At 38.1% G+C, this 24,977-nt stretch overlaps 1 protein-coding gene across 4 annotated transcripts in view; it reads right to left on the reverse strand.

The window, feature by feature from the left end:
- Nucleotides 1-2,228: 2,228 nt before the first annotated feature.
- The window catches only part of ARID4B (AT-rich interaction domain 4B), a 145,875-nt gene continuing 123,126 nt past the window's right edge, over nucleotides 2,229-24,977 (reverse strand). For all 4 annotated transcript variants that reach the window (XM_035008490.1, XM_035008491.1, XM_035008489.1 and 1 more), the window contains 5 exons: nucleotides 14,543-15,757; nucleotides 11,639-11,752; nucleotides 9,208-9,423; nucleotides 8,021-8,167; nucleotides 2,229-3,990 (listed from right to left, as the gene is read on the reverse strand). In XM_035008490.1, coding sequence (XP_034864381.1) covers nucleotides 3,863-3,990; nucleotides 8,021-8,167; nucleotides 9,208-9,423; nucleotides 11,639-11,752; nucleotides 14,543-15,757 — 1,820 coding nt within the window. In that variant the 3' untranslated portion in view covers nucleotides 2,229-3,862. The remainder of the gene's footprint in view (nucleotides 3,991-8,020; nucleotides 8,168-9,207; nucleotides 9,424-11,638; nucleotides 11,753-14,542; nucleotides 15,758-24,977) is intronic.

Below are 24,977 nucleotides of genomic sequence, written 5' to 3' on the forward strand. Positions count from 1 at the left end.
ATTTCACAAAAGATGGACAAATCCAATTGTCCCTATTTGCAATTCAAGCATCTCCCTCCATCCTATACAGTCCAATGAAGAAATCCTACATTTTCCTTCAGAATGTCCCAATCCCATTCCCTCCCTACTCTCTCTAGCATTATTCCAAGAATCATTTTCTTATCTGTAACACTGCAACCTCATCACATCTGGCTTTTCCTGACTCTTCCTCTCCATTCTTGCCTACACATTCCACTTCTAGATGAATCTCCCTTGAATGTTACTTCAAGGTTTGCATCTCCTCTGTGTCACCCTCACATCTGTCATCACAATTCCCATATACTCCTTCATCTTCTCCTTTAAACTCTTACGCACTGGTTTTCCCTGACCATCCAGTTTAGCACAGATTTTATTAGGTCTTACGTATATTACTTCTACAACTAAACCATGAAACTATTCCTCCAGGGTATCACATCTAATATACACAAAAGCCATCAAGATGTTAGCCAGAAATCCCTAAAGAGTAGGTTAAAATTAAAAGAAAGGTGGAGAAATGGACTCAAAGAATGAAAGGCAGCACACATTTCTAGAGGAAAATAGGATTAAAGAAGCTGTGGTTGGAGAGTTAAAAAATGATCCCCACTGCTGTTCAGAACTGGTTTTTAAGTGTTTGGAGATCACTTAACCCCTTTGAAGAGTTTAAAATATAAAGACTCTTTTCAGAGGAAAGTACAGATAAGGGGCGCCTGGGTGTCCCAGTCCATTAAGTGTCCAACTCTTGATTTCAGCTCAGGTCTTGATTTCAGGGTCGTAAGCTCAAGCCCTACATTGGGCTCCACACTGGGCATAGAGCCTACTTAAAAAAAAAAGAAAAAATACACACACACACAAAATGTTAGTGGTCTTGTGTATGCTGCTTCAGCTTCCCCAGTTTCCCCAGGTTAGGAAAATTAACAAGACCTCACTCTCAGGTTATTTCAGTAGGAAAAAAAAGTTTTGGAGAACACTACAAAAAACATATCCTCTTAATTTTACCAGACACTGTAACTAGGTTGATAAAACATAGTTCGGGTTACCAGATGAAAACTTAAGTCAAATTCTGGTAATACCATGAAATTCTCAAACTCTCCAGAGGAGCTGGAAGAAGGGAGAATGGGCAGGAAGGCAGAGAGGCTCAAGAGTGTAAACCTTGACTACAACAAAGTTTGGAATCATTCTCTGCTAGAGCCCTGTTTCTGTAACATAAAAAGTCGGTTGTATCAGTAGTTCCTTGAGAAACAAGGTTTCATGATCAGGCAAGATTGAAAACAGTAGGGGTAAGGAAGTTTAGCCAGGTATCTCTTCACAGGCCTCCTCAGTTTTTAATATGCTAACAATGGAATCTCTGCGGAAAAAAAGTGCTATATATGGCATATATATTTGACAACTCCCAAAGCATTTCCAGGAACGAGTATTCTAGAACTTCATTTTGGGAAGCACTGTTCTACAGATTTTAAAACTCATCCCTTAGAAGTTAAATAAATTTCTGTAAAAATAAAGGGTCATCCCAAAGGTGCTTTAAAACTATACATTTGAGCTTTTTAGGCCTTAAAAATTACTGTTTTAAGAAAGGATTGTCTCTTGGTGGAAAGTTCATTAAGTGGGGCAAAAAACCTAATTACCGATTTTTTTAAATGGGGAGAAAAGCAGTGGTTCTCAACTCAGATGCATATTAAAGTCACTGGAGACCATTAAAACAAGATCGACATCCAAGTTTCATCCTAGACCAATTAAGTACGACTTTTTGGGGGGCAAAAGCTGCCCCACCGCTAGCACCACCACCATGGGCACAGTACAAGTATTGACTATTGTTTTAACAATGCCCAGATGATTCCAATGAGTAGTGGGGCAGAGTACACTGAAAGTAAAAGTGCAATGAAATTACAAGACAGGAAAAAATTAAAAAAGCTGCTGGTAATGGTTCCACATGTTAAAGAAAATATTTTTTTTTCTTTAGCCAAACCTCCAAGTCATAAATATTCACGTTCAGACTCAAGCAAAATAGTCTATAGTGTACATACAAAGATAAAAAATACCTACTAAATCCTGTGTCTGATTAATGGACTTTTTAATTTTTATAGGTATAATATTTCCCTTCTTTGGTATGTCAATTAAACCCCTTCTGATAATACAGGCTGGAGATGTATGTTTCAGTCAGTCATCATATACAGAAATGAACTAAAATTACTTAATCTTTTAGAAACAAAATCAAGGATTCACAAACTATGGCATTTTATTTCAGAGCCTTTGCTTATATTTGTACAATATATTACATAATTCTTCATTGTTTGCAGATCCTAATATATACTTTATAGCTTTTATTCTATAAGCTTTTTCTTCAACGTTTTGCTGTCAACAAATCTTTACAGTCCTGTACAAATTTGAATAACTTGAAACCATTTTCAACAAAATTAGTTACTGTAAGCACACACTACAAGACTGAAAATGCTTTTCTTAGAAAAGTTGAATGTAAAGGATTCTGACACGTTAGCATCTACAACAAAACGCTTCGAAATTCTCACATGTCGTATTGCCAGAAAACAAAACATGCCAGCCCCATCCAAAAAAAGTACACAGAACTACAATTAAAACGGTAAAACAGTCTGTACAGTAAAGTACTGTGTATTAACAGTGCCAGGTATTAAATAGCTTGAATGAACACATCGCAATATACAAATGTCTTACAAAGGTGTAGAATTAAATACAAGTGCCAAACAGAACAGAGATTGGAATCATACAACATAAAGTCAATACAAGTGAAAACAATTTTGCGTTCATTTTGGATTTTATACAAGGCATTTAATTTTTATAGGCCTACCACCCCGATTAGCTATTTATACTTAAAATAACAACCATCCTTTTGAGACAGTTCATATCAACAACCTTGAACCATACTAATACAGTTTACTTGTTCCTGAAATCCTCTTGTTGTAGCTCATAATAAAATAAGCAATACAAATGAATTATCTGTATTTAAGGAAAAAGAAACATTTACAAGAAAACACAAAAATATAACTGTTATAATTCATTATGAATAAATATACACTTTGAACTGGCTAAGTACAATCTTTATACATTGTTTAAGATTTAATACAGTTTATTAGCCATTTTCTTTTTTCACACAATGTATTATATCAAAATTAAAAAAAAATACTGATTTATAGAAAAATGGCAAAGTACAGTAGTTCCATTCCAATTTGAAGGGGCATGAAAAGCCACTGCAAGACCTTTTAGCCTAATTCAAACCTGTAAACATATTCAGTCTTTTTTAAAGAGAATCTTTAATATTTGGTTACCAGGATTGATGTCTAATATCCTGTTAACTGCAGGTTTTGAATTTATTACATGTGCTTGACTTATACAATTAAAGCCACCCTAAGGTGACTTGCTTTAAAAAACAATTAGCTCGTACAAATGAAAATAGGTTCATATTTTTTCATAAATAAATGGAAAAATATCAAATGTTCCAGCTTTAACAAAATACAAGGGAATACATATACAGTAAGTTATCTTAACATGTTCTGGCCCACCGAATTAACTATGCTTACTGTATTGTCTCTACAGGCAGTGAAAAGCCTCCATTTGCCACAGTGGAAGGCCTTCAAGTTACCAGACACACAATTCCCAGACAAGTTGGAAACAATTATTGCTTGAGGAAAAGCAGTTCATTGTACTTTTTCTTCATAAAAAAAGTGCACTTAAGTGCCAAGTCAGCTTGTCAAGAAACAATTTTTAAATATAAAATAGTGCTTGTCTGATTTTTTTTTTGTGCCACTGTGCAGTATAAAAAAAGACGTGGCCCTCAACAGCCATTAAGTGCAAAGTGCTTTAGCAAGTCCTGCTGTCACCTGCACTCAACTGACATTCCATTTTGTGATGCGCTGGACATTGACGGTTCAGCTAAAGTTAACATAACAGCAGCTGTTATGGAACTGGATGAAGGGGAAGAAGAGGATGAGGATGTAGCAGCACCTGAAGAAAGGGAAGACCAAACCAAAGGCTTAATAAACGTATATACAACAATAGAAAGAAAGAAAACAGCAGTCCTCTCAACTAAAATTCTGTTGTCTAAAATCATTTAGCTGACAACAAGAGTGGTCTGTATGTCACAATACCATAATGTAAAGAGAGGAAAAACTAGTGTATCTCAAGTAGCTAGACCATGCCAAACTACAGAGTTAATGAAAAAGGACAGATCAGGGAATGCTGCTCCTGCATGGATCAATTAGGAAGAAAAAAAAATCATGGGCCCAGTCTATTAAGACATGGAAATAAAACTGAGAATCGACTTTCTGTAACAACAGAAACAAATGTCAAAAAGAGCTTTGAATCCAATAGGAAAAATCTGTAATCCACCCAGAACCGCTTCCCTCCTAATTCCTGCATCTTCCTGTGTTGGGAGTTTCTTAGGAATTTAAATGGTGATGAGAATGGAGGGCTAACTGATCTGCATTTTCCTGCATTTCATTTACAAAGCAAATGACACATTTCTTATTTTCCTCAGGGAAATTCTCTCCTTGCTATCAATCAGTATTTGGAAAAAAAAAAAAAAGTTTTAAGGAATACATGCACAAGGTAAAAGAAATTCCTTCTTTACAGGAATATAAGGTGGAAAAGCAAATCTTCTGATCAAAAACCCTCCTAAGTCCCCCAAATAACGCTTCCCCATTGTTACCAGTTGCTTCATAGTCTTTAAAACTCTAGAATAGGGGCTGGCAAATTACTGCCCCCAGGCCAAATCTGGCACACCTGCTTCTGTTAAGAAAAATTTATCGGAACACAGCCATGCCCACGTACTTACATCTTGCCTATGGTAGATTTCACACCTACAATGGCAGGGTCAAGTTGTTCTAAAGAGACCACTTGGCCAACAAAGCCCAAAATATTTATCATCTGCCTCTACAGAACATGTTTCCAACCCCTGTTCTGGAGGAATGTTATCTCCAAAGCTAGAGATACGATATGCATATTTAACATGTGTAGCTACAACTCTACTTTAAAAAAACAAGTGGAAGCATCACAGTATAGTGTTTGACTCTTGATTTTTTTTTTTAACAGTTAACTATCTTATGAGACTGTTCCATAGCCATACATATACAAATACCTCTTTTCCTTTTCTATTTTCTTTTAAGATTTTATTTATTTGAGAGACAGAGAGAGAGAAAGAGAAAGAGAGAAACAATCGGTGGGGAGGGGCAGAGGAGGGGAGAGAGAGAGAGAGAGAGAGAGAAGCAGACTCCCTGCTGAGCAGGAAGCCAGATGTGGGGCTGGATCCCAGGACCTAGAGATCATGATCTGAGCTGAAGGCAGGCGCTTAACGACTGAGCCACCCAGGCGCCCTTAAATAAAATTTTAAATGTCTACTTTTTCTTCAGTGTAATGTATCACAATTTAAATAATTTCTATCTGTTATTATAAATATTACAACAAACTTCTTTATGGTTACTATTTTTCCTTGAGACCTATTTTAGAACTCGAATTAGCTAGTTCTCCAAATATATAGTCAAACTGTTTTCCAAAATAATTGTGCCAATGCTTCCAGCAATGTATATGAATTTCACTCTATTTTCCTAGCACTGGTTTCAGTTATACATTTTGGGAGGGGGGGCTAGGAACAGTATCATATTTGGCTTTTCTTTGACAACTAGGATAGTCATTTTCCTACTGATATTTTTTTTAAATTTATTTGAGAAAGAGCAAGAGAGAGAGAGCACGAGCGTGGGGATGGGAGGGCATAGGGAGAGGGAGAAGCAGGCTCTCCACTGGGCAGGGAGCCCGACGTGGGGTTAGATCTCAGGACCCTGGAATCATAAGCTGAGCTGAAGGCAGACACTTAACTGACTGAGCCACCCAGGTGCCCCTTCCTACTGATACTTCAATAGTATTTAGGAACTGACTTTTAATGCTAACTCCCCAGAGAAAGCATCCACTTATCAGAATCACTTGCTATAGAGAATCTGTGGTGACCACATATACGAAACACTGTTTTACAGGAGCAGTTTCTGGATAGACCTCTTACTACATAAAAAACACTCTAAAAAGGCTTGGATGACTTTAAGAGTAAGGAGCTCTTTAAATAGTATGCTTATTATAATTGATTTTTAATTATTTTTAGATGGTTATATATCAAATAGAACCCTGATGATCCCCCTCCTTTGACAGAATGTTTCTGTATATACTTTCTATATATTAACATTTAATTTCTTTTCAAATTACTCCATAACCCAGACTTTCAGCCAGTGCATAAATTAAAAAGCCTAGACAAAAGGTGGAGAGAGTTATAGGACTTATCACAACAGCAAGAGAGGGAAGGAAGAACATTCCTCTGAAGAAAAAGAAAATGAAAATCAACGTGCTTCTGAGAATGGGAGCAGTGTCAAAAGAGGAGGGTTGGGGAGGCAAAATCATAATGACACTGTCGGGGCACCTGGGTGGCTCAGTTGGTTAAGCGACTGCCTTCGGCTCAGGTCATGATCCTGGAGTTCCGGGATCGAGTCCCGCATCGGGCTCCCTGCTCGGCAGGGGGTCTGCTTCTCCCTCTGACCCTCCCCCCTCTCGTGCTCTCTGTCTCTCATTCTCTCTCTCAAATAAATAAATAAAATCTTAAAAAAAAAAGAAATGACACTGTTCCCTCCCCCCACCCCTAATGTCCGCTTTCTGCATTCACTACAAAACTATAAAACCTGAGATTTTCCTAGGGTTCCCTTTCTCCTAGGGTCACCTTCTCTACCTCCTCTGCTTCCCTACCCCTTCCTCCACTTAATCAGCTTTAATCCAGCTTCTCCATCTCCACAGCTCACGTAAATGCTCTTGAAAAGGTCACTTTCATTCTGTTTAAAACTTTCAAATAGCTGTCCATCTCACTTAGAATAAAATCTGAACCCTTCATCCTTCCCTACAAGGCCCCACATGATTTGGCTTCTGCTTACCTAACTTCCGTCTCTATGCTTCTGCTTACCTAACTTCCGTCTCTATCACTTTCACCACAGTGGTTTTCTTTCTGCTCCTGAAAGGCACCAAGTGTATCTCCCCTCCTTGGAGCAGCTGTTCTCAATCTGGGGAGATTTTGCCCCCTAGAGGATATTTGAAAAACGTCTGGAGACATTTTTGGTTGTCCTGAGGTTGGGGGTGGGGGGGGCGGCATCCAGGGGTTGGGAGGCCAGGGATGAAGGATGCTGCTAACCCATTCTACAGTGCACAGAACAGCCCCCCACAGCAAAGAATTATCTGGCCTAAAATGTCAATAGTTCCAAGTTTAAGAAACTCTATCTTAGGGAATACGTGCTGTTCTCTATGCCCAGGACTCTTATGGACTGAATTGTGTCTCTCTAAATTTCTCTGTTGGAGCCCTAACTTCCATTGTGACAGTATTTGGAGATAAGCAATATATTTCCTGTTGTTTAAGACTCCAGTCTGGGGGGGCATCTGGGTGGCTCAGTTGGTTAAGCGACTGCCTTCGGCTCAGGTCGTGATCCTGGAGTCCCGGGATCGAGTCCCGCATCGGGCTCCCTGCTCGGCAGGGAGTCTGCTTCTCCCTCTGACCCTCCTCCCTCTCAGGCTCTCTGTCTCAAATAAATAAATAAAATCTTTAAAAAAAAAAAAAAGACTCCAGTCTGGGATACTTTGTTAATGGCAGCCCTGGCAGACTAAGAGAACTCTTTTCCCTCAGATTTAACTTCCTCTGGTCATTCAGGTCTCAATGAAAATGTCTTGACCACTGGTAATCTAACACAGCCCATCCAATCCCTGCCTTAACATCATTCTCTTCACAGTGCTCTTCACGATCCAAAACCTCATTTTTTTTTTTTTAAGGCAGATTGTAAACTCCACGAAAGTGAACATTGTGATTTGAGATAATTGTTTTTCTTTAAACTTTTTCCATTTTATAGATGAGGAAAATAAGGCAGAGCAATTAAAGAACTTGCCCGAAGATACATAGACATAAACTCACATGAGTCTAAATGCAGTCATAAACTGCTTTTTAAGTAAGATCAATACTTACTTTCTCTCTCTTTCTTCTTTAAACGCTTTCTCCTCCGATCAATGGAAGCTACTTCAGATTTTAATGACAGATAATGTTTTCTGATTTCCTGAAGTTTTTCTTGAAGAATTGTGATACGTTCAGCACTTGTCATATTTTCCAGGTCCGCTGTGAATTTAAAACTTTCATCAATATGTATTTTTGAACAAAACTGTAGTACATAAAAGAAAGCATATAGTAGGGTTGTAGAAAAAGTTCAAATAAACTAAAAATAAGGCTTGTGGGTATTTGTTTCCCTGAGATTTTTTTTTTCCTAGCCTAGAACATAAAAAGCTATGCCTATATAGGAGCGCCTGGCTGGCTTAGTCAGTTGAGCAAGCTACTCTTGATCTCGGGTAGTGGTTTCAAGCCCCACATTGGGTGTACAGATTACTTAAAAATCTTAAAAAAAAGGAAAGCAAGCAAGCAAAGCAAAGCAAAGCTATGCCTATATATGACTGGTATATAATACACGTATGGTATCCGTTGAATGAATGAATGTGCAGAATTAAAAACCTTAAGACCTAAACACGTATGCTAAAAACTCAACATTCATATACAGTATCACTAAAAATCATACTTAGAAATAAGACTAGAAAGACACCAAAATGTAAAAATCATAATATAGTTTTGAATGTCGGGGCTGTGGATAAATTTTTCTCTTTTGTCCTCTTTTTAGATTTTTATGAGTACGTATAACATTTTTTTTATGTATAACTTTTAAATTGTAGGAAAATTTTAGCTAAATCTAAAAAGCAGTTTTCAATTTCCTAAGAATATCTCCATATGTGAGAAACTCTGGGGTAATCTTTTTCAAAAAGTCTTTATTATGGAGACTTCTCATATAAACAAAAGTACACAGAATAATAATGCAGTCCCACATACCATCATCCAGCTTCAGTGATTAGCAATTCATGGCAAATCTTGTCTCAAATGTCTAACATCCTGTCATAAATATCTAGTTAATGTTGGTATTTGCCTGAATTGCCTTGAAATTTTTCTTTTAGGAACTTGTTCATTCAAATCAAGATCCAACTAAGCTCTCTACACTGCAGTTGGTTACGATGTGTCAAGTTTGGTTACAGCCTCTTTTTCAGGGTTATTAGCCTCAAGAGTTACCAGGCTGAAGTTTCTTCCTCTTAACTGTCAGTTTACTAAATGTCACTTACACATCTGAAAACTCCATTTGTAAACTTTGGGTAATCGATTACTGGGTTCCTTGAGATCAGGATCCTTATCTCCATTCTTTCCACATTTTCCTGGGGACTGTGTCCTTGCAGGAGATTTGGTACTGTGAGATTTCATTCCAGTGGAAACTGATTTGACTGGCTGAGTCTTAGTTACACTTTCCCCAGCAGAAAGTTCTTCACTATCACTACTGTTTGCTGAAAGAAAAATAAAAAGAAAAGCATTAGTAAACAGAAAAGTAACAAAAAATTTGTCACCGATTTTAGTAAACAATTTAAAATTAACCACATGAATTCATTACTAAAGTAAATACCTTGCTTTATAGACCCTGCCTAAAGACCTGGAAAGTCATCATGTACAGATACAGCAGCATCTCAGTCAAGGGAAACAAAAACAAAACCAAAAAATTCTTACCTGAATTGCCAATAATATTTAAAAAAAAAAAAACATTCAAACTAATCTTCCATTATACCTGGTAGACTGTCAAATGTATCATAATTACATATTTGAATGGCTCTTTATTCTGTTACTATTATACAGCATTTTTTTTAAATGACTCATTATAAGAACTTAAATTTAATATTTTAGGTTGTATACAGATCATGTTCACGTAACACTTTCCCTACTCCTCTGGCCACAAGCAAACAATGATAGATAATCATGAAATTCAATAAAAAATACTTTGGGTTCCCAAACTCTAAACTTCGATGTGTACAATGATTTTCTCCTCAAGTAACTCCTACATCGTAGCTTGTTGACTAAAATAAACCATCAGTTCAACTCTGGTAAATATATTCGGCATGAAGATTTCACAAATCTATGTAAGAACTACGTACATCTGCCTCTGCTGAGTAAAGCCTCAGTCCTTCAATAAAAAGGCTTAACCTTGCCAGTTTACCATGTGAATAGGTGATGGGATTGATATTTCCATGAATTACCGCTTTCTGGATACAAAGTATTATCTGAGATTCCATGAGTTGGTTCCACTTTACTAAATTATTCTCAGAAAATGGTTTCCTCATCTGATTTACCAAGCCTTTAGCCCAATCATTAAAATGGGAGAATACAATTAACTATAACTGCTACAGAACAGTTATAGAATACAATCAAATTTAACTGCTGTACCTCGAAATTGTAGGAATACATTAACTGACTTGTTGAAGATGAGCCCTCTTAGGAAATGTCATTTAAATGGTAAAGTCTTGTAGACAAAAGTATCACTGTGTAGTAACACTTTCAATATCCTATCGGTTATTCCAAGTAATTGGTGATCAATTTGGCATGTATTTATTCTTTATTTAACAAGAGCTACCCCCCAAAAAAGCACAGTTAGGCTCTCAAAGCCTGAAAAGTATTTAGATAGAAAAGGTACAGAGCAACTCCTCCCACTGTGGTGTTTGGAGAATGGAGAAACTCCTTTCCACACATCTTAAACGAATCCCCTCCCAATCCCACCACTGCTGCTCTGGAACCCCTGGCAACTCCTAGCTAAGCCACCCAAGGCTTGGCCCCACTCTGATGCAGTGGTCTGCCTCAGCCTGGCTTTCATGGCCTTGCTGAGCACAGCCGCCCGGGGCCCCGAGGGACGCCATATTCACCGCCTGGAAGTCATATGGGCTCAGCAGAACCTCGGGGAGCTGGCCGCATAACCCTTTTCTGCACTGAAGTGCAGCCAAGCCGGCCGATAGCAAAGGTCAGGCAGTGGAGGTGGCAGGAGTCTCCTGGAAGAGCAGCAGGAGGTCAGTGTGGGGCACCTGAAAAAAAATTCTTTACATATTTTCTGCTTCTTACTTTGTCTACAAAAGAGAGATAAAATGTGCAGCTCTCAGGAGAAATACAGTATATAAATTCCTGTTGGTCAACAAACAGCCATTACTAAAGTTAAATCTTTAGTATTGTATATAGCTGCTCTTGGGACACATAGTTTGGGGTACCAAAGATAAAAGTAATAGACGGGAGCTGTCGGAATTACAGCTCTAAAGCTATCTTGATTCTTCTCTTCCAGTCTGATTTTGCCTTGAAGAGTTACAAAGCAATCAATTTCATTGTAATAAAAATAATATATAATTGAAGCATTTTCAATTATATATGGCACATATAAATGACAAGTGGAAAGAACTATGGGACATAAAACTAACAAAGATGTTGAGCTTATATTATACTGGCTATTAATCTAAAAAGGATTACCTGATCATTCATCAGCAATCAATACCACTGCTGAATATCAACACCAAACTGCTTAATCCTAGAATTTACCTAGGATCAGAAGACTTCTGTGTGACTTTTTTGAGGGCAGAGACAAAATCAAAATATTTAACTATCCCATATCCTGAATACCCTTTTCTTAATGGGGGGAAAAAAAAATATCCGCCATTATTTTTATATTTAAATAATGAGAGGTTTCACACTTACTGCCTTTTCCCTTTTTTTTGTTGTTTACCACTGTTGCTTTATGGCTTCGCTTCTGCTTTTTTGATGAACTTCCTCCTCCCTGAGATTCCTTCCCTCTTTTCTGACCTGTACAGACTACGATGGGAAAGAAATTATTAAGTAACACAAAATAAAATCAAACTTTCCTAGGTATAAATTAATTCCACATTTTAGAAGCATAGAACAATTCCGAAACCATGCATGTTCTTTATGAGATTTATAAATTATCGTAGAAATTACTGTAATTTTTAGAATAAATTATCATTAATGCACTGAATTACTGCACGTAATAAAAGTTAGAGTTTTAAAAAAGCAAAGTATGCACATCCTTCTTAGAAAAATCAGATATAAACTAAAAATAGTTCTCAACTTAGTACTGGGAGTTTATGAGTCTAGTAATTCAAAAACAGGTAAATGCTGAAAATAAAAACTGAAATTTGTTAAAATTCAATAAAACCAAAATAAATATTAAGATTTAATTACAGGTAAAAATATTGATATAATGTTATCAATATAATTTTAAAATGGTATCATATTAACGGGATAAATTTTAGTAGTAATTCACACTTAGTTATTTTATCAATTTATTTATTCCAACAATGACTTCACTGCCAAGGCACTGGTTAATGCATACACCATTTACAAATCCAGCATAGTAATTCTAAGAAACTTTTCATCTTCTTGGTAGGAAATTATCCCGAAACATCATAAATGTCTCCCTTTTCTTCAAAGACTAGCCTATGTCCTACATCTTCACTAAGACCTTCCTTGATGCCCATGACTTGACCACTACTTCAAACGGTAGTTTCAGTACATTTTTCTATACTATTAACTTGGTCCTCAGCATCTGCTGTGTTTCTGTGTATTTCTAAATTATATGTGTCATCTACCAGACTTCTTCAGACATTAAGAAAGTCTCATCTCTATTCAGTACAATGTCAGATACTATAATGACATGATATAAATATGATAAAAAAAATTGTCATGTTTCCACTAAGAAATATTTCTTAGTCCTGTTACCAATGGTAAAATCAGTCTTGAGCACAGAAGACATGGCTTCCTTGGTCAAAAATGGAATAGGCTATTAACTATTTTGTTTGCAACTTCCTAGACAGTTTTTTAATTACACCTTACTGATCACTTTTCCTAATGCCATTTTAAAATAACAACTTAAATGAAACATAAAGAAGGTGATTAAGATAAGGACTATATTGAAGCACAGAGTCTTAAAAATTGCCAGATTTCTCCCTAAAAGAGTATTAATTCTGAAGCTCTCAGCTGCAAGAAATAAAAAGCTTAATGTAAGCTAATTGGAGAGAAATCCTAAATCTAAATTGTAAAATTTACATTTTTACTTTTGATATAATGTGAATTTTAAGAAATAAAGTTCTTTTTTTTTTTTTTAAAGATTTTATTTATTTATTTGAGAGAGAATGAGAGAGAGCACATGAGAGGGGGGAGGGTCAGAGGGAGAAGCAGACTCCCTGCCGAGCAGGGAGCCCGATGTGGGACTCGATCCCGGGACTCCAGGATCATGACCTGAGCCAAAGGCAGTCGCTCAACCAACTGAGCCACCCAGGCGCCCCAAGAAATAAAGTTCTTAAAATGAGGCCATATGAAATGAGTGCTTAAGAATTTATTTCTAAAGAGAGATCAATTCTAAAAAACTATTGATAAAGCAGATGGCCTCTGTTATCCTAAATTTGGGAGTACTTCTCAAGTTGAAAACTTTTTAACCTGGTCAAGATTAAGATTCTAAAGGGCAGTGCTAACTTAGTCTATCAGAAGACAAGCTCTTGCATCTTTTCTCCATGGCACACATACTATAGCTGTATGAATGTAAAAACGCAATGAAGATCCCAATTGAATCGCAACTGTATTTTTCACTTAATATTTGTTTTTTAAAAAGAAATGTTTTAAGTCAAGATTTGTGTGACAATATTACATCAATTATATCTCAGTAAAGCTGAAAAAAGAAAAAAAGGAGAAACTATTTGTATGAGAAAACTTGGAATTAATTCATTTGAACTCTATCACATCTCCTTCAGTTCAGCTAAAAACATCAGGCTAGCATAATAAAAACTGTATGTTATATAAAACACATATCGTATCTTTATAATGGAAAAGTATGTTTCAAAGCCAAGTGTCAGCGTATATTATATTCATTTGAGGACACCTGAATGAAATGGTTTATAAGAAAAATGATGACAGAAGTATAGCTATGGCAAAGCCAAAAGGCACTAATACTTTTGGGAAGTACTAATTTGAATTTCCACTTTAAACAACTGCACGGAAAATCAAAAAAGTATTACTGTAGGTCATTAACATACACATTGGTCCTTCAATTTGGAAGCTATGCATCTAAGAAAGCATCAAATTCCTTTACAAACTCACACAAGTTAGTCAGGCTTGCAAATCAGTTTGACACGGTTGTCTGAGGAAAGCAGTGCCTGGACAGTTGGTTGCTCCAAACCCCTACATACAGTATTTGGTTAAGGGTGGAGGGGTCTGTCAATAAATCAAAATGTTTGTGAGAAACTGCACATTACAATCGCAAAAACAACGTTACAGAGATATATTCAAGCTGCTCATGCCATACAGTCAACCAGTGTATAATGAATTTTCAAAAAGGTTTGGGTTTGGGCCTGGGTGCATTTCTAGCCTGTGTTCTGCTCCACTGTGAAATATAACAGACAGCTCAAGCAAAGGACATTAAGTCCTCATCAAGCTGTTCAATTCATTCACTGTGCATTGCTTAAATTACCCTTCAATTTTCCACCTTTACCATGTTCACACAAGTACTTCACTTAGACACCTCACGTTCTACCGAGAGACACCGTGAAGCCCTTGGAAAGGCAAGAAGGGCAGCGTGTGCTTGCTCCTCACCTTTGTCAGGCTGTTCCGGCTCTGGCTGATGACTACTGCTGGAGCTCACGCTTGCGTCAAAGCCGGCCGGTGAGCTGTTCCCTTCGGACTGGAGGTCTTGGAGCTCCCCCGCGACACTATCCACCTCAATTGTGCTATCCGTTTCGCTCTTGATACTTCGAACCTCCTCTTGGTTCGGAGCCAGCGGTTCTGATACCGTCACAGAGGACTGCTGCCGACCGGCTTCTGTTACAGTGACTGAGGAAGGCGATTCAGGTGTAGTAGGAGGGGTATTGAGCACAGAATTGCTGCCACTACTCGGAAATTCTGCTTTTTTGTCACTGACCTCCACGGGCTTTTCCTCAGCAGGTTTACTATCAACACCGGCTGGAGGCGGTGTTTCGAGCTCGGCACTGGGGGAGCAGCTCTCCTCCTCGGCCACAGTCTGCAGGGACCCCTCCGCCGGCCCCTCTTCTGGGGCAGGATGGGGCGGGGAGGCTGCCGCCTCCGTGTCAGAGTCAGAAAAAAGCTCCTTCAGTGTTTTTTTAGGCCATTGTCCCTGAATGCTTGACCAGACGTCTTTTCGATCTTTAGCTCTGCTGTTCTGAAGTCTTTCGTCAGAGTTATTTAAAAGTTTTATCCTTTTTTCTGCCACCTCTGAAAATCCTGAATAGAAACCAGTTGTCCGTAGAGATTTTCTCTTTTCCTCCAAACCGTTATATTTCTTAGTTGGTGTCATCTTTGTTTTTGATTTTTCTTCTTCCTCTTCATCTGAAGAGCTGTTGCTACTGTTCTCTATGCAAAGTGATTCTTTGTTCTTGGGCTTATCTTCCTTTTTGCCAGGTGATCCGGTTTTTAAACACTCCTCTGTATTGCAATACCTTCTTTTACCACGTTTTACTTGTGGCTTTGAAGACTTCTCTGTGGTGTCCTTCTTAACATCCTTTCTCTTTTTTGTGATTTCATCTTCTTCTTCATAATCAGTATCTTCAGATAATCCTTCCATATCTTTTCTTAATCTTTCTGGAGATTTTGACACTGGTTTGGATATTGCCAAATCTGCATGGACTTTGTTTTCTTCTAGCAAAGACGAACTGTTCTGTTCCTCTTTTGCAAGAAGATCATTTCTGGTGTGGGTCAAATGATCAATCTTAGAGTCTTCTTTGCCATTGTTATCTATGTCTTGAGCACCGGTCTCATCCTCCTGCTCACTGTCTTCAGCAGAACTTTCAGAAGCTAGAAAATAAGATGAAAAACTGATGAGTATGATAACAACACTAGCAATGTCTTCCCTGTGCAAGGCAGTTTATATATTAGCCCCTGTGTTTATAGCCCTCTTGGGTTGCTACGTTTTATCCCCATTTTGCGGGTGAGCAAATGGAGCTTTGGAGAGGGAAGATACACAAAGATGGTAATGTTTTATACTGGGACAATGGCTGTACTAACACTACTGTATACTTTTGCCAAAACACATCAAACTGTAAGCATGAAAGTTGTGAATTTTATTGTTTGTAAATTATACCTCAATAAAGCTGATTATAAAAAAAAAAGTTCTCAAATTTATGAGTGGAATATAACAGTGCAGTCAGGACGCAGTCCCAGGTCCAGGTGATTCTTACTTTAAAGTATGTATTCCTATGAAATTGTAGGCTTCATTTTCAGCGTAGCAATGATTATTCAAAGATTTGTGAACAATGAATTTCCACGATGTTTAAAGAAAGACACAACTAACAAGTAACTGATATCTTATATAAAAATACTTACAGAATTTATTTCTTAAAAATTCATTTTAGTAAATGAATTCAATTAAGTGTAAAAAATAATTGCCAGGAGGCCTGGGTGGCTCAGTCAGTTGAGTGTCCGACTCTTGGTTTCGGTTCGGGTCATGATTTCATGGGTCCTGAGATGGAGCCCCGTGTTGTCGGGCTCTGCACTCAGCAGGGAGTCTGCTGGAGACTATCTCTGTCCCCCTCCCTTTACCCCTCCCCACCACTTGCATGCACTCTCTCAAAATAAATAAATCTTTAGAAATAATGATTGCCTTTGCTATGATTTTAATATAACATTTACTGAGAAAATGCTACATGCCAGATGCTTTGATATGCTTTGTATAGACTGTCTGATTCAGTTTCACAATAACCCTATGAGGGGCATGTTATTATTAACCCCATTTTATAGTTTAGGTGACTGGGATTTAGAGAGGTTAAACTATCCCAAAGAGCTAGTAAAAGTCGAGATGAAATCGAAACCGAAGTCATTTGACTCCTGAATTTTAGAATCGTAATTACAAAACTATGTATGTCCTTTTTTTTTTTTTTTAAAGATTTTATTTATTTATTTGAGAGAGAGAGAATGAGAGACAGAGAGCACGAGAGGGAGAGGGCAGAGGGGGAAGCAGACCCCCCGCTGAGCAGGGAGCCCGATGTGGGACTCGATCCCGGGACTCCAGGATCATGACCTGAGCCGAAGGCAGTCGCTTAACCAACTGAGCCACCCAGGCGCCCACTATGTATGTTCTTTAGCTAAGTTTCTTAAAAGTAAAAAATAATTGACACAATTACAACAGTTAAAAACATTTAAACTTTTCTGTATAACTGAATTTTTTTAAACGGATATCAAAGCAGTGTGTATATGACTACAAATGTAGACTCATAATAGAAAACCAACAGCTCTTTTTCTTTCTCCCTCAGCCTGCAAAGTCTCAACACTATTTCTTCGGATAGTATATATATATATTTTTTTATTTGAGAGAGAGAATGAGAGAGAGAGAGCATGAGAGGAGGGTCAGAGGGAGAAGCAGACTCCCTGCTGAGCAGGGAGCCCGATGCAGGACTCTATCCCGGGACTCCAGGATCATGACCTGAGCCGAAAGCAGTCGCTTAACCAACTGAGCCACCCAGGCGCCCGGGATAGTATATTATTAAGAGAGGATAACAGTAACTATTTGTTCACTTAGGAAGTTTAGTCTGCAACAAGCAGTGAGGATGTTTTCTTATTAATACTCCCATCTCCTGCCATACTTTCTATATATAGTTCTCTTTAGTTAGTTAAATATGCTATTTGTAATGTACATAAATGTGATTCACTGCAGAAGTAAATAGCACACTTGATAAACTTCCTTTCTCATAGAGCTGTTTATTTTTCCAAGTTTCCAAAAGTCCTTCTTTTCTACGTTATGTCTTCCTTTTGTAGGCCTTTCACATTTCTTTCTTTTTTTTTTTAAAGATTTTATTTGTTTGAGAGAGAGAGAGAGCACGAGTGCAAGCACTGAGGGAGAGGGAGAAGCAGGCTCCCTGCCAAGCAGGGAGCCCGACGCAGGGCTCAATCCCAGGACCCTGAGTTCATGACCTGAGCCAAAAGCAGACACTCAACCGACTGAGCCACCCAGGTGCCCCTTTTCACATTTATTTCAACTGTTCTATAAAGTCAAGCACTCCATCCAGTTCCCTTATTCACCAAATCTCTCTGTCCTAAAGGCCTACTTTCTACTCCATCTAGGTGGTTGCTCTCTGGGTCTGCTCTAACAGCCATCATCCTAGGAATTCCCTTCACTGTTTTCTCTTGACAGAGACCCACTGTTAAGTGAACTGCCCATCTTCCTCCTTCTTGGTTTATTCCCATGGGTTGCAGCACATCATCTAGTACTTTCCTGAAAAAGGTACATAGCAGATATTGTCTATAGGTCTAAATACATCCTAACCCTCAAACTTCATTGTTTTATGGATAGTTTAACCAGATACAGAATTCCAAGTTGAAAATTATTTCCCTTCAAAATTTTGAAGGTACTTTTGCTTGTGTTAAAAACACTACTTTCATTTGTCTTCTCATTCTTAGTGGTGGTTTTTAATTCCTGGTGTTTTAAAAATTCATAATAATGCACTGGGGCATGGCTCCTTCTTCACTAATTTTTCAGGTGTTTGATAGGTTCTTTCAATATAAAGATTCAATGTCCTGGGGCGCCTGGGTGGTGCGGTTGGTTAAGCGTCTGTCTTCAGCTCAGGTGCAGGTCAAGATCCCAGGAATCGAGCCCCACATCTGGCTCCCTGCTCATCAGGGAGTTTGCTTCTCCCTTTCTCCCTCTTCCTCACCACCACCCCCACCCTGCCTGCTGGTGCTCTCACACACACACTGTCTTAAATAAATGAATAAAATCTTTAAAGAAAACATAAAGATTCATTTCTGTCAGTTCTGAAGATTTTTCTTCTTTTAGGGGCTCCTGGGTGGCTCAGTCATTAAGTATCTGCCTTTGGCTCAGGTCATGATCCCAGGATCCTGGGATCAAGCCCTGTGTCAGGCTCCTTGCTCAGCGGGAAGCCTGCTTCTCCTTCTCCTACTCCCCCTGCTTGTGTTCCCTCTCTCGCTGTCTCTGTCAAATAAATACAACCTTAAAAAAAAAAAAAAAAAGATTTTTTCTTCTTTTAGTTACTTGGTAATTTCTCCACCCACCCAAGGATTATTCCAGGATGACCCTAGTGATTGATTTGTATATGGGGGTGGGGGGAAGAGAATATACCACTGTATATACAGCACTCACTAAGGAGAGAACATAAGAACAAGCACTATATATATAATATAGCACTCACTAAGAAATGAGCTACAAATCAATAATATAGTTGTGAGACAGTTCATAAGAAAACCCTAGCTGATTTTTTCTTGTTCAGTTCTTCAAAATCCAATTGCTTTTTATAGTTACACATAACCAGGCATGCTGTTTCCATGGCTTCTTGATTCCTCAGGCTGACCGATTCTAGAAGTAATGCTAGTATCTCTTTCCCCATTATAAAAAACAAAGATATAAACATATGAGTATACTCAAACAACAGTGGTATGTGTGGGTTACTTGTTAATTTCTTCCCCTCTTATTTCACTATTCCTAGAATGATACTCGATATCGCTCATCTTCTAACATTTCCATCACTGCTTTCTTATACTTTCTGGAAGTTTTCCTCAACTTCAAACTCTGCTTTATTGAATTTTAATTTCAGTTTTTATTTCCAAGTTTTTCTTGTTCTTTGTTCCCTTTTCAGTATATCGTGTTCTTGTTTTACAGATGCTTATAGGTTCTCTGAGATTAATAATAACCAGAGATAATAGTTTATGTTTGCTATCTTCACTATCTCTCTCCTCAAGGGTCATTTCTTCTGTTTGTTTTAGTTTCAATCTTTTATGCTGGAGCTTTCCTTGATTATTCACACTGAAGGATGACCTGCTAAAACTTGACTGTGTTGTGGTAGGGTTTATTAGCAGATAAGCTTTCCATTTGGTGATTCATCAGGGATCTAGTTTACTTAGGGGATCTCTAGTACTAAAATGTGGAAGATTATTCTCTAGAGACATTTAAAATTTCTCCACAGAATTCTAACCATCATGCACTCTCTTGTTCCGTCCCCAGCCCATCTCATGCCAAAGGGGATAGACTCCTAGCTGTCTGTATTCTAGACTTGTAGGTGGTCTCACACATTTTTTTTTTAAATTTTATTTATTTATTTAAGGGAGAGAGAGAGAGAAAGAGAGAGAGGGAGGGAGAGAGCGGGGTGAGGGGCAGAGAGAAAAGCAGACTCCCAGCCGAGGAGGGAGCCCGATGGGGCAGGGTGAGGGGGGTTTCCATCCCAGGACCCCAGGATGACCTGAGCCGAAGGCAGACGCTTAAATGACTGAACGACCCAGGTGCCCCTCACATTATTTTCTTTATATATACATGTACATATACATATGCATTCATAGTAACAATCATTTTTTAACTGGAAACAATCTGAAATGTCTTGAACTCAATCTATGGCCAAATCTAAAATCAAATAAAATTTACCACAGAAAAGGGAAAATATGAAGAAGAGAGTATTTGAAATGTTAAAATATGCCAATGTGATGCTCACTGTTGAATTATGCACAATAGGAAAAATAAACGAAGTAACCTAAATATCTTTTTTTATCAAGAACTAATTTTTTTAAAGATTTTATTTATTTATTTGAGAGAGAGCAAGCATGAGCAGGGAGGAGGAGCAGAGGGAGAAGGAGAAGCAGACTTCCCACTGAGCAGGGAGCCTGATGTGGGACTTGAGCCCAGGACCCTGGGATCATGACCTTGGCTGAAGGCAAATGCTTAACTGACTGAGCCACCAAGGCACCCAATCAAGAGCTAATTAAACAAATTATGATACAGCTATTCCATAGTATGAATGTGCTGATATAGAAAGATTTATCAGTTAGACTATACCAAGCCCTGCCCCAAAAGGCGGGGTTTGTAGTGTCAATGATCCCATTTATAAAAATATCATATTGTATATGTGTATATATGTATATATGTGTTATTTAGGCATATATATTTATAATATATAGTAACATTAATATATTAATAATTATATATTACACACACACATATTATACATATGGTATGTTAACACTATTTCTGAAATAATATAGCAACAAAAATGGGGACAAATAGAACAACAACAGAATGTGAAAGCCAGAAAGCAGATGAATGAGAGTCAACAGACCCAAGAAAGACAACCCTTTTCTCAAGTCAGCAGTGAGTGGGGGCTGAGAATGAAACCAGTCTGCCAGAGACTCAGGAATAACTGGCTATACCATGTACCTATGAAAATGAAAACTGGAGGAGGCAGCCTAACATAAGGAGCAGTAGGTGAACATTATTTGAAAAGTATTTAAGGGCGCCTGGCTGGCTCAGTCAGGTCTGCCTTTGGCTCATGTCCTGATCTCAGGGTCCTGGGATCGAGTCCCACATCGGGCTCCTTGCTCAGTGGGGAGCCTGCTTCTTTCTCTGCCTCTACCCCTCCCCATGGCTTGTGCTCTTTCTCTCTCTCTCAAATAAATAAAATCTTCAAAAGAAAAAGAAAAGTATTTACATTCCTAGGTCCTCACCCCCACTGCAGTTTGCTAGGTGACTACTCTTCTGGAGGTTTATTCTCTGAAGATGGTAAGACAGGGTTCCTGGCCTAGGCAATGCTAAGAACTACTGAAGGCAGAGGTACAGGTGTGATGCTGAACTCAGTGGGATCAGTGAACTAAAAATGCTAAGGCGCACCTCGGTGGCTCAGTCGGTTAAGTGTCCAACTCTTGATCTTAGCTCAGGTCTTGACCTCAGGGTCATGAGTTCATGCCCTGTGTTGGGCTCCATGCTGGGTGTGGAGTCTACTTAAAAAAAAAAAATGCTAAGAATTTTCCCTCCTCCCTTTACCATTCCTCAACTGGATCCTAGAGCACTGGAAGCCATTCTCTTACCCTCCAGTCAAGACTAGAAGACTCCTCTCTTTAGAATGCAACTAGTCTAAGAAAAAGACCTAAAGATCTGACAGTAGTCCTCTCCAAAAAACGGCCCACCCAGATTACCCTACAGTGAAACTCAAAGTTGACCTGTCCCAACAATGTGCTCAAGATTCCTAATTTGGAGAAGACAGCAAGGAAAAAGTCCTTCATCAGGAAGAGATCAAAACAACCAAGCAGGAAAAAGCAAACTGGAAGTAAGTAACCATGCAAAAGAAGAACAAACACTTACAATATTCTTTGGAAAGAGCAAAGACAGAAAGATAAGACGTTGTACCCATCTTAAAAGAACAGAATGGTAGGAGACCATGTAGAAAATAAAGAGCTCTTGACAATTAAAGGCATTACAGCTGTCACTAAGCATTATAGCAGTAAATTAATAGTCAATAAAAGGATCAGAAGATAAAGCTGAGAAAATTTCTAAGAAATCAGAGAAAAGGGGCACCTGGGTGGCTCAGTCAGTTAAATGTCCGACTCTTGACTTCAGCTCAGGTCATGATCTCAGGGTCCTGGGACTGAGCCCCGCATCAGACTCCCCACTCAACAGGGAGGTTACTTGTCTCCCTCTCCCTCTGCCCCTCCTCTTGATCGTGTGCTTGCACACACTCTCTCTCAAATAAATATATCTTTTAAAAAAATAATCAAAGAAAAACATAAAAGAATAATAGCCCCACTCCCCAAAAGATAAACATATTAGAATATTAGAATATGCTATAGAAAGTACAATATTGATACAATGACTAGTCAAGAAAAAAACACACACACACACAAAAACAAACAAAAGAGGTGCCTGGGTGGCTCAGTCGTTAAGCATCTCCCTTCAGCTCTAGTCGTGGACCCAGGGTCCTGGGATTGAGCCCCACATTGGGCTCCCTGCTTGGCGGGAAGCCTGCTTCTCCCATTCCCGCTCCCCCTGCTTGTGTTCCCTATGTCTCTGTCAAATAAATAAATAAAATCTTAAAAAAAAAAAAACACACAAAAGAGAACAGTAAAATGCAGAGGAGGAAATAATCAACAAAATAACTCAAGAAAAGAACCTTGAACAGAAAGGCACACGTTTCTAGAATGAAAAGAGCCTACCAAGAACACAAGACAGTGGATAAAAATATATCCACATAAGGCATAATCACTGTGAAATTTTAGGACATTAAAAACAAAGATTCAAGATTCCAAATACAGGGATAAGCAAAAAAACAACAAAACAAACAAACAAAAAACCCATGTATTAAAACAAGTCACAAAGAAAGAATAAGTAATTGGAAGAGCTCTGGACTTCACAGAAACAACATTAGAAGAAAAAAAGACAACTGAACAATACCAATAAAACACTGAGGGAAAAACATTCAACCCAGCTAAACCATGCATAGAATACATTTTCTCAGACATACACAGTCTCTAAAAACTTAACCTGCCTTCTCACTCACTTGTTCTTAAAAAGTTACTAGAGAATATGTTCCACCACAATGAGAGTATGCTCAAGGAGGGTAAAAAAGACATGAGATGCCAAAACAAAGGAATCCCAAGGAGTACTCTGAAAAGTGATCCCTAGAATGGGATCTATCCCCAGGAAGATATCTGTATACCAGATGCAGAAGGACACCAGTCCATACTAGCAGTGTTGTTTCCAAAGAAGGTAATATGAAGACTACTATCACTAAGATGCCTGCTGCCCCCATACAGTCTGAAGGAGTTTAAATAGGTTTAGCTTGTTTTAACAACATGTTGATGAACTTTTCTAGCTCTCCCCTCCATGTCTGCCAGGTGTTACTCCGATCAGCTGACTGCATCACTTTACCCAGCAGAAACGTTTTTCTTTGACCTACACCTGAAAGCTAGAGGTATATTTGGTAAGCCTAGAATCAGAAAATACAGAGCAGCTTACTACTCTCATATTCCTGTTCATCATCCACTACAACTACATCAGATTTTCTGATCATGGTGAGCCCCGATATTTCCCAGAACTCCCTTATGACCTTGCCCCACTGAATTCCCTTAGAGATGCTTTTGCAAACTCTCAGAGAAGCTGAATATGAAATAAGAATATGGCCTACAGACTCTATTCAGGTAACATTCTCAGGCAGCCTTCATCTGAGTGGAAATATTGCCTTTTCTCACACAGCAAGGCTTATGCTTGCTACTCAGTTTAAAAAAAACTAAACAATATGCTCTTTAGAAATATATATTTATGTTTAATATATACATATATGTTTAGTTCTAAAGAAAAGTAAAGGAATGATCACACTAAAATCTGGATATTACAGGCGCCTGGGTGGCTCAGTCGTTAAGCATCTGCCTTCGGCTCGGGTCATGACCCTGGGATCGAGCCCTGCATCAGGCAGTCTGCTTCTCCCTCTCCCTTTGCCTCTCCCCCTGCTTGTGCGCTCTCTATCTCGTGTGCCCACTCGCTTTCTTGCTCAAATAAATAAAATCTTTAAAAAATTTTTTTTTTTAAAAATCAGGATATTACTTACTTCTGGGGCAGAAATGCAAAATTCTTTTAAGTAAATACTGTTTGTTCACCACTATGACAGACACACCAGTGTTCATATTCGTATTATTCTTTATATTATATATATATTTTGATATACTGTCTGTATGTCTGATACATCAGAAAATTATAAAGACTGAACTTAAGAATATTTACAGCATTATAAAATTAGTTTATATAAATAACCATCTGAACTAAGAGACATAAAACAATTTGTCACATTCTAAATGAGTAAAAATCCAAACTCTTAAGTAATGAGAAATGTAAAATATTTTTATGAAGATACATACTTCATTTAATAGGTCGTATTTCCCCCTTTCCCTGACAGTCAAATTTATTAAATCCCCTCTCCAGTTTTCCTCATTTTTATTATTTGATAGTTATACTTCATTCTGCCTTAAATATTAAGCAATAATGCCATCATAAAAGAGACTATAATAGATGTAATCGAGAAGCAAAGTTTGGTATTCTTTATGAAAAAAATTCAGTATATAGTCTAATATTGCATAACACAAACCATGTTTTATGTGGCAACAGAAAAGGACAGTACCTGAAAAACCCACAGTACAGTACTGTAGGGTGAATAATAAATCATAACTAAAATTTAATGACACCTTTAGATCTACTAATAATAGAAATATTTCCAATCCTCAATCAATGGCTGATTTTATTTCAAGTAACAGACAA

Source organism: Mirounga leonina, unplaced genomic scaffold (genome assembly GCF_011800145.1).
Source record: "Mirounga leonina isolate KUSES-001 unplaced genomic scaffold, KU_Mleo_1.0 Mir_152, whole genome shotgun sequence".
Classification (NCBI taxonomy): Eukaryota; Metazoa; Chordata; class Mammalia; order Carnivora; family Phocidae; genus Mirounga; species Mirounga leonina.